The sequence below is a fragment of the Macaca fascicularis genome, chromosome 4 (assembly GCF_037993035.2).
Source record: "Macaca fascicularis isolate 582-1 chromosome 4, T2T-MFA8v1.1".
Lineage (NCBI taxonomy): Eukaryota > Metazoa > Chordata > Mammalia > Primates > Cercopithecidae > Macaca > Macaca fascicularis.
In genome coordinates, this window is record NC_088378.1 from 48,863,147 (window position 1) to 48,876,650 (window position 13,504).

The following is a 13,504-nucleotide window of genomic DNA, read 5'->3' on the forward strand; positions in this document are numbered from 1 at the left end:
ATGTCTTTCTCTTCTATTATGGCAAAACATGCAGAGTGAATCATTTTAATATATTCACATTGTTTTACTCTTGTCAAATAAGTATTTATTGAGCAATGGTTTTATGTGTAGGATTCTATAGGTTATTTGAGGGACAAATAAATTTAACTTTTTTCTTAATTATTTAACTCTCAAAAAACTTAACTCCCTTAGGGTGACAAGGAAGGGAAAGCACATTGCCGAAACAACCTGTAAACAAGCCAAGGCAACATGTAAATAAGGTACAGGGTAACAGTACAGCATAATGGAGATGGCCGATTTGGATAGGAAATCGTTGAATTAGGATTATAATGCAGGGCTTTGAGTAGAAGGTAGAAATTGAATTGGACCTCAATGGATGGGTAAAATTTGAATAGATGAAAAAAAACCATGAGGAGGATATTATTTAAGAAAATAGAATCCTGTCAACAGAGAAAAAGTACAAAGTGCATCAGGGCATGCTAGGAAAGTCTGTTGTTTAGAACATTGTAGGAATGATGCCTGGTATGTAGGATAAGGCTGTATTGTGGCACCTTGAAAGTTAGGAATTAGGGCTGCATTCTCCAATACCATTGCCGCTAGTTGTACGTGACTATTTACATTTGAATGAATTAAAATTAAAATCAAATGTTATTTCCCCAGTCACATCATTAACCACATTTCAGATGTTTAATAGCCATCCTACTATTGAACAACACAAAGATGGAATATTTTCATTATCACAGAAAGTTCTGTTGGAAGCACTGGATCACAGTTTAGTTATTTTGGGGTTGGAATATGGAGAATCATTAAAGAAACAGGTAATGATATGATAATATAAAGAATGTTTGAATTTTACTTTGTTTTAATTTAAACAGGGAATGATATGATAATATAAAGAATGTTTGAATTTCATTTTATTTTATTTATTTATTTATTTTTTTTTTGAGATGGAGTCTTGCTCTGTCACCCAGGCTGGAGTGCAGTGGCACAATCTCGGCTCACTGCAAACTCTGCCTCCCAGGTTCATGCCATTCTCCTGCCTCAGCCTCCCGAGTAGCTGGGATTATAGGTGCCCACCACCACACCTGGCTAAATTTTTCTGTATTATTACTAGAGACGGGGTTTCACCATGTTAGCCAGAATGGTCTTGATCTACTGACCTCGTGATCTGCCCACCTCGGCCTCCCAAAGTGCTGTGATAACAGGTCTGAGCCACCGCACCCAGCCGAATGTTTGAATTTTAAATCTGTAAGCCAGGAACTTAAAGGGAACTTCTTTTTTTTTAAATCTTTTTTTAAATGTTAAGTGTTTTCTATGAAGCAAAAACAGAACTTGTCAGGTATAAACATTTTGTATAAGTGTTCTAAAAACTGTCATATTTAATTTTGATTTTAAATTAACTACTAGTATACTAACATTAATGAGGAAATAGAAGGTGAGCTAAAAGAAGTAACTTTTTCATTAGTTTTCGAGCTCAGATTTGTTGTGCAGCATACAGAACTTGAGAATACAGAGAGAATGGAGTCAGGAATTATGGCATGAAGAAATCCTATGAGGAGATGTATTAGCTCATTTTCATGCTGCTGATAAAGACAGACATACCCAAGACTGGGTAACTTATTTAAAAAAAAAAGGTTTAATGGACTCACAGTTCCACATGGCTGTGGAGGTCTCATAATAATGGCTGGAGGCAAAGGAGAAACAAAGGCACATCTTACATGGTGGCAGGCAAGAGAGCTTGTACAGAAGAACTTCCCTTTATAAAACCATCAGATCTCATCAGACTTATTCACTATCACGAGAACAGCATGGCAAGGACCCACCCTCACGATTTAATTACCTCCCACCAAGTCGCTCCCATAGCACGTGGGAATTATGGGAGCTACAATTCAAGTTGAGATTTGGGTGGGGACACAGTCAAACCATATCAGGAGGTGAAAGAGAAGTGAAGCAATAAATATGAAAAAATATTAAGATATTTTGATATTTAAGTAGTGTGTATATGTGGGTATATTAATTGGTGATTCCAAGTTGTTTTAAAGTTTAAAAGTTGTTTGAGATGTTATGTATAAGAAAATTTAGTAATTCAATAATGATTTTTCATTGTCTACTATATGTTACAGACTGTTATAATTTCTGGGGCTACATCAATGAATAAAATAGCATTGCTATTTAGCATTCATAATAAAAGTAGCATTGCTATTTTAGGAATGGCTTCACTGATGTGATGAATATTTTATTATTCAATGTGGCTTTTAATAATTACTGGTCATAGGCCAGGCGCGGTGGCTCACACCTGTAATCCCAGCACTTTAGGAGGCCAAGGTGGGCGGATTATGAGGTCAAGGGTTCGAGACCAGCCTGGCCAACATGGTGAAACCCCGTCTGTACTAAAAATACAAAAGTTAGCTGTGTATGGTGGCACAAGCCTGTAATCCCAGCTACTCAGGAGGCTGAGGCAGGAGAATTGCTTGAACCCAGGAGGCAGAGGTTGCAGTGAGCCCAGATCATACCACTGCACTCCAGCCTGGGTGACAGAGTCTCGCTCTGTCTCAAATAATAATAATAACAACAACAATAATAATAATTACTGGTCATTGATAAATTTTCATGTAATCTGTTTATATTTTATTTTAAATTTTTGTTAATAATAGTGTTAACTCTTAACAAGTTTTCATTGTAGTAAAAAATGAAGAAATATTTTAAAATATCATACACTCAGCTTCTCTCAAAATATTAGGTTTGTGCAAAAGTAATCATGTTTTTTGCTGTTAAACCAACATAAACAGTATACTATAATAATATATTTTTAGAGTTTTTATCAATTTTTTTTGAAATATATGAAAACTGGTGGAACCCTCACCTCTGAAAAAGTCAATGCCGGTATTCCTGGTATACATATAATAATAAGAAAGTCTTAATTGTCCTGTAACTAAAACTATCTAACTCTCAATAAATTTTTGTTGAAACAAATGCACAATTATGTAGTACTAGTCAATGTCTTTCTTGATAAGAGTGTTTGCTCAATTGTTAGAGGAACATTCTACACAGAAAAATCAAGGTTCAGACAAGAGTTCCAGGGTCAAGCAGCTAGATAAGTGTCATAAAGGAAATCATGACAAGGTCTTTTGATTTCAAGAGTGTTATTCTTTCTTATTTATCCCATGAAATATATATTATAGGGCCAGGATGAAATAATACAGATAAGTCATCTAGTTTACATGTAACATCAATGAATATTTTCTCATACGATTAAAAAGTTTTCTTTATTGCTTTTCAGACTATCATGGTAGTAGAATGATCTGACTCAATTTTTAGTGAGGAAGTTATGTTCTGATGACTTAAGTTCTTATCATCCTGAACTATATATAGTCTTTTCTATACCAATGTGTAGTGTTGTAAATTTGCGTGTTGCAAATATCTTCTTCCAGTTTTTGTCTTGCCTTTTTATTTTCTTTACAATATTTTATTTCAATAGGTTTTTGGGGGACAAGTGGTGTTTGGCTACATGAATAAGTTCTTTAGTGGGGATTTCTGAGATTCTGGTGCACCCATCATCCGAGCAGTGTACGCTGTATCTAGTGTGTAGTCTTTTATCCCTCACCTCCCTCCCACCCTTTTCCCTGAGTCCCCACGGTGTTGTACTTGTAAAGGCTCTATTACTTCCTAATTGTTCTGTATTCCGATTTTAAAGTTAAAACAATCTCCAGATCAAATTCTAGATGGAAATTGTACTTTAAATTCCTTGGTTTAGCAATTTCAAATGCAAAGCTTGAGATGACCAGACATTGCAAAGTCCCTCCTACTGTGGCTTAACTTATCCCTAAACAAGAACATGGCTGATGTCAGTCTCAGATGGTGCTTCACCTGTGGAGGTTCATTTCTTTTAGTATTTTGTTACAGTAACCTTCATGGCACATAAAGCCTTCTGTCTCTGAACCTGACAAGCAGGGTCCAGGGAATAAGACTTAATCACTATCACAAGAACATCACAGGAAAGACCTGCCCTCATGATTAAATTATAATTTTCTTTTTCACTTCTGCAATTTAGATCCATGAACGAAGGTGCTCTTCGTATTGCAGCATCTCTTTAGACACTAGTAGACTCTGGCGCTTTCACTCTGCCACAGTCTAGGTGGGATCACTTAAACCTACTTGAAAAATAAAGCGATGCTTCCATTGCCTGGACAAATCAGGCCAGACATTCATTTTCAAGTGTTAACAATGGATTTTTATAAACATTCCAAAAAACTTTAGACCCTAGTATCACAGTATTAGATGACAATAGGGATACTCGTTTCCTTGGGAAGAGAATAGCTTGAGTTATATAATACCTGTTTAGACACAAAGTTGTCCTTTAAGTAAGCAGGAGTTACTAGTTATAAAGTAACTTATGAGAACAAAAAGGCTTTGTTCTATGTGTCCCTTGAGAAAAGCTTACCATTGACCAGCCCACTGCTGCAGAAGGCTTGTTTCTATTGAGTGCTGGTTTAGTAGAGTGTTAGACCATCTGGCACGTCAAAACTTCTGAAACTTTTAGAGGCAAAAATAATTGTCTCCAGCAGCATTAGCTTTCAAATGTAATGATGCCATCCTTTTTGGAATAGGTATCTACCCAGGAAGATAAATGTGTTTTACTTGGGTATTTTCCATCTATTGATTTAATTTTGTGTGAAAATAGTAACACAGGCTGCGGTGAAATTTTCACACAGTATAAAAGATTTAACATTGAAATGTTCCATTCTAGACACTCAGCTCTCCAGTCCCTCCCTCGGAGGTCGTCACTATTGCTATATTATAGATCTTCACAGAAATATTATCTATACCTCATAGATTGTACCTGGACATAACTACATAACTATATCACTCCCACCCTTTTAGGCATATACATAGGATATGCATTTGCATACATAGTAGAGATTATTTGCTCTTAGAAATTGTCTCCCTCTTGGTTGGGTGCAGTGGCTCACACCTGCAATCCCAGCACTTTGGGACGCCGAGGCGGGCAAATCATGAGGTCAGGAGATCAAGACCATCCTGGATAACACAGTGAAACCCCGTCTCTACTAAAAAATAGAAAAAATTAGCGGGGCGTGGTGGTGGGCGCCTGTAGTCCCAGCTACTTGGGAGGCTGAGACAGGAGAATGCTGTGAACCCGGGAAGTGGAGCTTGCAGTGAGCAGAGGTCACGCCACCGCACTCCAGCCTGGGCGACAGAGCGAGACTCCGTCTCAAAAAAAAAGAAAAAAGAAATTATCTCCCTCTTTTCCATAGTTGCACAGCATTTCATTATGTGAGTCTGCCATAACTTATTTGCCCAGTTACCTTTTCATGGACATAAAGATTGTTTTCAGCTCAATAAGTCAAGTAGGACTTATTGAGCATCCTTGTACATATGTCTATACACATGTTTGCAAATTCCTAGTGATAGAATTTCTGAGTTAAAGGTTATATGCATTTTAATATTTGATGGGCATTGTTAAATTATCCCCTACCCTCAAATTTGGCAGATTCTAATAATCTCTAGGAAATGTAATGGCTTAACATAAAGGAAATCTTCATTTTGTAGTCAGCCTACTGATTTCCATGTAAGCTGCATAATACATTGTGTTACCTGTCTATGTAGAACTCATTGCACAGAGCAAACATCTGAAGGAAGAGAGATAAAGGTACAGAAAGTAAATATGACTAGAGGGGAATAAAAAGGATGATTGTGGTGTATGACTTTTTGTGAGAAACCATACTTGTAAGTGTGAGTGGTTCATGTGGTTAAGTATTGACTGGTTATTGGTGATATTAGTGAAGATGGATCATGATTAGGGAGTTGAAGTAGGTTTAGAGTGTGATTTTGCAGAGAATCCAGAATGGGTTCCTAAGTAAGAAGATGACAGGGACTTGGTTCAGAGTTGAAGCAGTAACTCCACAATGAATGGATTAGCTTCCAAGCATGAGAGAAATCCCACTGCTTAGTATTATACACAAAAATATAGCTGATTGCATGGGGTTAGTTTGAACTTCCTCTGTGTTTGCCCACTGTTCAGTTCCTTAAATATGTATTCAGATTATAGGAACAATGCCCTCCTGGGGAAAGTACCAGTTTTTTACCTGTGACTGAAAACAGCGCTTTCAATTTTGATTTGTTTTGACATTTTAGTTGCTGTTATTAAAATTTGTATTTTAATTTTCTAAATCTGCATAGCTGAAAAAAACTGGAGAAACCTTGATGAAACCTTTTGAAAACCTTTAAAAGCCTTCTTCCCAGAGCCCTGTGGATTTAGTTGCATATCCTACAGGCTTGTCAGTAGACATCTGGAATTTGAGACTTGGCCTCCTGAGATTGTTTCCCTCTTGTCTGATGCTGCAAATTTTTTAGGAAGTATATGGTTTGGAAGCATTAACTTGTCTTGGCATTATTTTTAGTCACCTAATAAAGTGCTGTCTGAATTATTAAATATTTAGAAGGTTGCTGAAGGCTGACTCCAGCATCTGGTTGGCTAATTCAGAAGCAAATCAGCTGGTATTTCTCCTCCTGAACCCGTACCCCACCCACCCATTCCCCTGAAGAAGAAAAAGCTCTTTGTGCCTCTTTAAATGTCTGTTGGAATCTTCTGGTTATGTGTTATAGAAAATATACTAAGTATTGAATCTTTTTCTTATGAATCCTAATTTTTATTTCTCTATGACAACCTGTAAAATTATCAAAGTAGATGGCATTATATTGAAGAGACAAACATTAAAAATAATTCTTTGTGTACAAAGCATAGTGCCTGAACTTCCTGGGATAAAAGGAGAGTTTTCCCTTTCATCAGGGGACTCAGGCCTCTATCCTTAGACTGAACTTTTTGCCCCTTAGGGCTGTATATTACCTTAAATAGCTACCAGCTGACACACTTCGCTGCTGGCTGGTGTTGATTTGAAAGCCGAAATGTATGGAGTGATCTCTCCCTAATGGAACTTCAGTGGTAGAAGACAATGAGTTGAAAACTCAGATCACAATTAGGGTCTTGAAGCTATTTTATTTTTGAGTTATAAATCCCAAGTTAGAAGGGTTATAAAAAGGATAATTGTGTATATTTCTTTCACAAGAAATAAGCTGGATCTTTTTTTAAGTCAGAATGGGCTTACAACAAATAAACTTTTCTCCCCATGCCAGAAGCTCCTCATTTTAGTAATGAATAAGCCATGATGTAGCAATTTATGTGTAATCACCTATTGACCTTCCATATGCTTCACTTTAGAGACTCCTAAGAAGCTTTTCTTTTCTTTTTGTCCTTTGTATTCACCAATATAAAGAGAAACCTGTTAGAATTTACATAGAAAACATATTTCATCTTTACAGTTTTAAAAATTGTGTTTAGTGGGAAGGGTGCCTTAAGATCCACTATAGGAGTAAGATGTAAAGTTCTTATTTCCCTGAACCATAAAGAATATTTTATTGCCTTAATAAAATTACTAAATAGGTCATCTTTTAACAAATTGTATGAAATATAGTTTTTAAGTACAAAAAGTTTGTAAATTGTCCTACCCTTTGAAAGTTATTGGCAAAGCCATACACATAGCTCTCTTCATTTTGGCATTGGAATGTGGTTTTTATTGAGCAATTTAGATATAGATTTTATTGAGTCCATTGTTGAATTTTCCTGTGCTTCTCTGTGGTTCTGGAACCTTTTTGCTTTCTCATGAAACTCTATGTCTATGTTTGAAACATGGTTTGTTTAGCTAGAGATTCCTGGGTTATTCAGTGTTGATCTGTTATAGGGATTGGTAGTGTCAAGCATATTCCACCTACTGAGGATTAGTGAATAATTTATTTGCACATTGGCTTAAATTGGGAAAATGTCAACTACTTCAAATGTCATCATCTAATTTATTAAGTCTCTCTGGTGATGTATTGCTTTCACTGGGCATCTATTTTTTGTTTTAATAATTACAAGATTACAGGTGATAGTGTATCAAAGAGTTGGTTGGTAAAAAAGGACTGTGGAAATGTAGGTATATTACCAAGATGATATTTTGTGTACTGACTTTAAACTAAGAAAGTACTCTTTTTTTTTTTTTTTTTTTTTTTTTGAGACAAGGTCTCACCACTCTGGTTGCCCCTGCTGGAGTGCAAAGTGGCATGATCTTGGCTAACTGCAGCTTTGACCTCTTGGGCTCAGGTGACTCTCCCACCTCAGACTCCCAAGTAGCTGGGATTATCGTCACAGGCCACTACATCTGGGTAATGGAAAGTACACTCTATCTTGTAGATATCAGCCACAAATTCGTGATGAAATGTGCTCACTTTTATTAAAGCAACTCACTTTTATTAAAGCAACTATCAGTTATCAAAGAGTGCAATATTTTTGAGTAGTATATTAAATATTTAGCTATTTGAATTTCACAGAATGACTTTGGATATTTACATGGATAATCTGTTTGCCTTTAATACTTAAAAAACATTTTTAGTTGCTTTCTTGTGTTTTCGTGAGAGTATAGTTACCCTGTAATTAAAACTAGTCAAGAATTAAAAAAAAAAAAATTCTTTCGAATGATCCCATGTTCTTTTGATGATCCATTTTTGAATATGGATCCACTGAGTTTTCTACTCTTTCTTGTAAAGAGGCTGCCATCAGCTGGGTGTAGTGGCTTATGCCTGTAATCCCAGCACTTTGGAAGGCCGAGCCGGGTGGATCACCTGAGGTTAGGAGTTCGAGACCAGCCTGACGAACATGCAGAAACCCTGTCTCTACTAAAAATACAAAATTGGCCGGGCGTGGTGGCGCATGCCTGTAATCCCAGCTACTCGGGTGGCTGAGGCAGGAGAACTGCTTGAACCCGGGGAGGTGGAGATTGCAGTGAGCTGAGGTCGTGCCATTGCACTCCAGCCTGGGCAACAAGAGTGAAACTCCATCTAAAAAAAAAAAAGAGGCTGCCATCGTAGCTAGATTTGTCAATATCTTAGTTTTTGTTGCTGTATAACTGTATATAAGGGAGTTTTCGTTAAGTGTCTTCGTTTCTACCTTAGCAGAGGATGTCAGTTCTAAGAAGGTAGCTGATACAGAGGCAACAACTTCTGGATATTCTACTCTCGAATTCCATGGGAGAACATACTCTTGTTCCCTTCTCCTGTCCAGGACCCAGGTGCTTACCAGGCTGATAAAAGTTCCCTTGCTCTTATCTTTTGGGAAGAAGGCCTAATACAAAGGATATTCTTTCTTTTCCCTCATCTTTATGCCTTGGGTTTAGCCTTGGGTGTGCATACAAGATATTTGGGGCTCTAATAATAACATATCATTCTTGTCTTGTTGTAAGAGCCCTTTAAACAGAAAAGGGTCTACTTTAGAGAAAGACTATGATATTCCCTGTTGTTCCACAGAGTTTTTGTTTAATTTACCCTTCTGATCTGTGCATGGGGGAATGGAATGGCGTGTTTGCACATGTCTCTGATCCCAGCCATCCAGCACCCTGGGTGGTAGCTGGAAGTTTGCCCAGCTGAGAAAGATTGTTCTTTTTCTCTCCCTCTTTTATTTATTTATTTGTGTGTGTGTGTGTGTGGTGGTGGTGGTGGTGATGGTGCTTCTGGTTTCTTTTGTCTTGTATTTATGTAAAAAGTTTATTTGCTGCTCTTGAAAGATCTCAGCATGTGGCCCTAGAGTCTTTACACACCAAGTTCCCTGTGGCCGCTTTCCCTGTAAGTTTCTTCACCACAGTTCTGATGGTTGGTCTTCATGCCGGTGTCCGTGCTGTTTTGATCCAAACTGTAGATTATTTTTACTTGTGAATTTCTGAATAACCATTAGATTAACACATTTGTTTTTGAAATCAAATGTGCGTTGAGGTGAAACATGTTCTGCTAGAAAGCTCATAAAGCCATTTTTCCCCTGGGGACATGCAGGTTTTTATGAAAAAATAATGAAAATATTTTAAAAGCTTGTTAAAATTTGTATAGATGGGCATATGTAAAACACATGCTATTTAAATACTGATGAAAATAAGTTAGGAATGAAATGGAAAGAAAAATGATTTGCAAATCCAAAAAATAATAACAATATTATATATTGTTCCCTGATTGGTTTTCAGTTTTTCTGGTGTTAAATGGAATCTCTTACTACCCATGATTAAATGAGTGCTAACAGTATTGATATTTAAGCAACTCATTAGCCCTTTAGGAGATGCATATTCCAATTTCAGCGTTTTCTCCCATTTTGGTCTATGCCCTGATGCAAAAAAGTAAACTTACTTGTATTAAAATTTACATTATTCTATTTGTGATAGTGTCACCATTATAAGCACTGCATCTTTATGATGGAATTCTGCATACAACTAGAGAAACGTGTTTCAAATGGACATTTCTGTTATACTTTATTGGTATACTGTACAGCTATGTAATGCAAAAGCAAAATCACATTTGCCTTGGAATGATATCCATAATATCACTACAAAGAATTTATAATTTGGATTGGAGTTTTTTTTTTTTAAAGTGATGACACTTAAAACTTTGTGGAAGATGGTATTTCTTTGAGTGTCAGTAGTAATTTAACATCAAAATGGAAGACAAATTCAATGTAGTTATTACTTATATTTTGAGTATAGTAGTTTCTCTCATTAAGTTTTATGTCAGAAACAAGTAAATTCCCTGTAAGAAAACAGTCTGTATGACTTTCAGTGGCATCAAAGAGATCAAAACACTTTAAAAGTATTTTCTTCGTCAGTTTCCTGCTAACACCTTTTTGAAAAGTAAAATTAATCAACACGTATTTCCTTTTGTGATTTGTGCTGTTTTGTACATTCACTCCCCTTTCTTTTCATGGGTTGGCTCCCAACTGGAACATGGAACCTGTGATCCATTCAAGATTGAGACAATGTAAGAGATAGAGAACTGACTTTTGGGGCAGGCAGGCCTCCAGGAAGTGGGAGTGAGCTTTCACTTCAAACTGTGTGAGGGGTGGTGGAAAGGGAGGATGCTGATTAAAATAATAAACAACTGCTGGAAAGAGAAGTTGATTACCACACTGCTGTCAGATCAGCCAGGGGAGCTGCCAGAGCCCACTGAGGCTACTCTCCCCTGCCACAAAGCCGGCAGAAGGGACTAGGAGATTTACTGCGAGAGCTTTTCTCTGGACAGACAGAACACCTTTTAAAACAACTTTAGTTCTGTTGCATTGACAGCATCCCTTAGGCCAGGCTGACCTAGGGAAATGGACTGAAACTAGCTTGGTGGTTACCATAGCAACCCAGGCTGCTGGTGTCTGGGAGAGTGAGAACCGGTGGCCTCTTGTCCTGTGTTTTGGTGTTTCTTCAGCTAAGAGTACACTCCTCCTTCGAACTCTACACAAGTCATGCTCTTTGAAAACTGGCTCTTTACCCAGGATTTTTTTTTTTTTTTTTTTCATTCTGAAATCAGTCTGAATGGAGGAAGTTGGTAATACTTGGCCTTTTTTTTTTTTTTTTTCTTCTCTCATGCAAGTTTCCAGGATATAGCTTCTTTTTTTGCTGTGTGTAATTGAGACCAAACTCTAAGCTTGGGGCCCAGGAGAGAACAGTTGTGGCCTGCAGGTCATTAGTGAGGTGAGCAGAAGGGAATCCTGGGCTTCCCAGAGAAAGAGGAGACCATGCCAGCCTCGTGGAGCACAGCTACCAGGAAATACAGAAGCAGGTCTATTCCTTGCGAACTCCGAAGTCCATGAAAAAACGGACCCACAGTGGGGTGGCTAAAATGTCCCAGCGCAAGCTGCTGCCGCTGCTGATGGACCATAGCTCAAGGGCAAGGCTTGTAAAGGATTTTACAAAGGATTTTAAAGTATAGCCAGAAAAGATACGGTGTTTAGAAGTTAAACGCTGTTGTCTGAAGGAAGTTTGCCAGAAAGATGTAGGCTTCAAGGGCTACTGGACAATGATTGGTCTGAACTTCAACTTACGGGAACTGCTGACAAAATTTGAAAAGGTATGCAGAAAGCAAACTTCATGAATGTACTTTTTTCCTTTCTTTCTTGCCTTTTATTTTTCACTACACATTTAGATAACAGCTATTCTGTTGACTCTTTGGTGGTTTAGTGTAATTTATAAAGAATATTTGATTTTGCTCTCTCCTTTAAATATGCTTTTCAAGTAAAGGGCTAATTAGCAATTATTTCCTTTCGTCAGGAGGGCTTCTCATGATGCCTGTCACTTTTAGAATTCCACATCAGAAGAAACTCTTTGTACTCAAGTCAGCTGGTAATTTAACTGAAACTTCTTTGGAGGAAAAAAAATAAAATAAAATGAGAATAAAATAAAAAACCAGCAACAAACACTGGGTATTGGTGCCAAAGTCTGACTTCGTAGGCATGGGTTCTGTTCTCCATACCCCTCAGGTTTATCTGTCCAGCCCCTGCCTGCCGTGCACTGCCCTGCACAGCCCTCTGCCTGGAGACTCAGCTCTGGGTGGCAGAAGTCGCTTCACAGTGACAGTGGCACATCTGACCTCAGGCTTTTTATCTGAGCGTGTCTGTTTTAAACATAGAGTGCTTGCATGCACTGTGAAGCTTTAATGCTTGGATTATTAAATGTGCATGTAGCTCTTTTTTCCATAGGAAGGCTCCTGGCACACTCTAGATGGAGTCTAGCCTGCCAAATACTACCTTACATTTATAGTTAAAACAGAAAACCTCCACATGCATGTGTGCACTCCTGCTCTCTTTAGCCTTTGGATGCCAAGCACCAATCTTCTTCCAATTTCCAGTCTTTAAAGAAAAGGAAAGGCAGAAAGGGGTGAAGTCCTCCCTCCGTTGGTATGTAAGTCAATGATTAATATTTAAAAAGCTGTGCTCAGTGGCTTTTACCGTGAATGCCCCGTGGTTCATTGCAAGTACAAATACTGCAGAAGCAAGAATGGATTGAGTCATTAAAAGAATAATGGGCTTTTTCTTACAAACCACAATTGCCAGAGGGAAAAGATGCAGTATTATGCCATCTGAAAAGTTTGGAAGCTTTTCCAAAACAATTGCAGTCATTGCTTGCCTTTTGATGACAGGAACGTTTTGGTGTGATGAGTGTGGAGAGAGAAGAATGTAACTCCTCCTTGGTGGGTGCTCCCTCCTGGCAGTAGTTGTTTCTCCCAATCTCTGCCTGCACCTCTACTGTAATGGAAGGATTGTAACACAGGGTGGACTTCAACCTCTCACTTTAATATGTCGTTAAGCATCTGAATTCCTGAGAGTAAAAGAGGTTCTCCCTCAGCTTGTTCTCCACTTAGAAGGGGCGAAGAAAGCCAGGAATATCTTCCTTATGGCAGCTGGTAACAGCAGGTGACAAACTTTATGACCATAAAGAGGTCTGTTAGCTTGTTTTGTGTAGATTTGTCTGTTTCTTCCTGAAAAGGTATAGCGCATATGTTACATGAATGATTCATTACTTAGACCCCCTGAGAGGCAGTAATTGTGGCAATAGCTGGACTTTTGTATTGTAATTGCTGCTATTAGTCTTAAAAGCCTAGGTCAGATACCAGGGGTTCCTGACCTGCCTCCACCTTCAAGCCATTTTAC

At 37.9% G+C, this 13,504-nt stretch overlaps 1 protein-coding gene across 13 annotated transcripts in view; it reads left to right on the top strand.

Annotated features, from left to right (window-relative positions):
- The window catches only part of UTRN (utrophin), a 581,880-nt gene that overhangs the window by 361,475 nt on the left and 206,901 nt on the right, over positions 1-13,504 (top strand). For 2 of the 13 annotated variants that reach the window (XM_065542894.1, XM_074037197.1), the window contains exon 1: positions 11,487-11,925. The exons of the other annotated variants lie outside the window; for them this stretch is intronic. In XM_065542894.1, coding sequence (XP_065398966.1) covers positions 11,875-11,925 — 51 coding nt within the window. In that variant the 5' untranslated portion in view covers positions 11,487-11,874. Of the gene's footprint in view, positions 1-11,486; positions 11,926-13,504 lie in introns of those variants that run through there. 13 annotated transcript variants of the gene reach the window in all.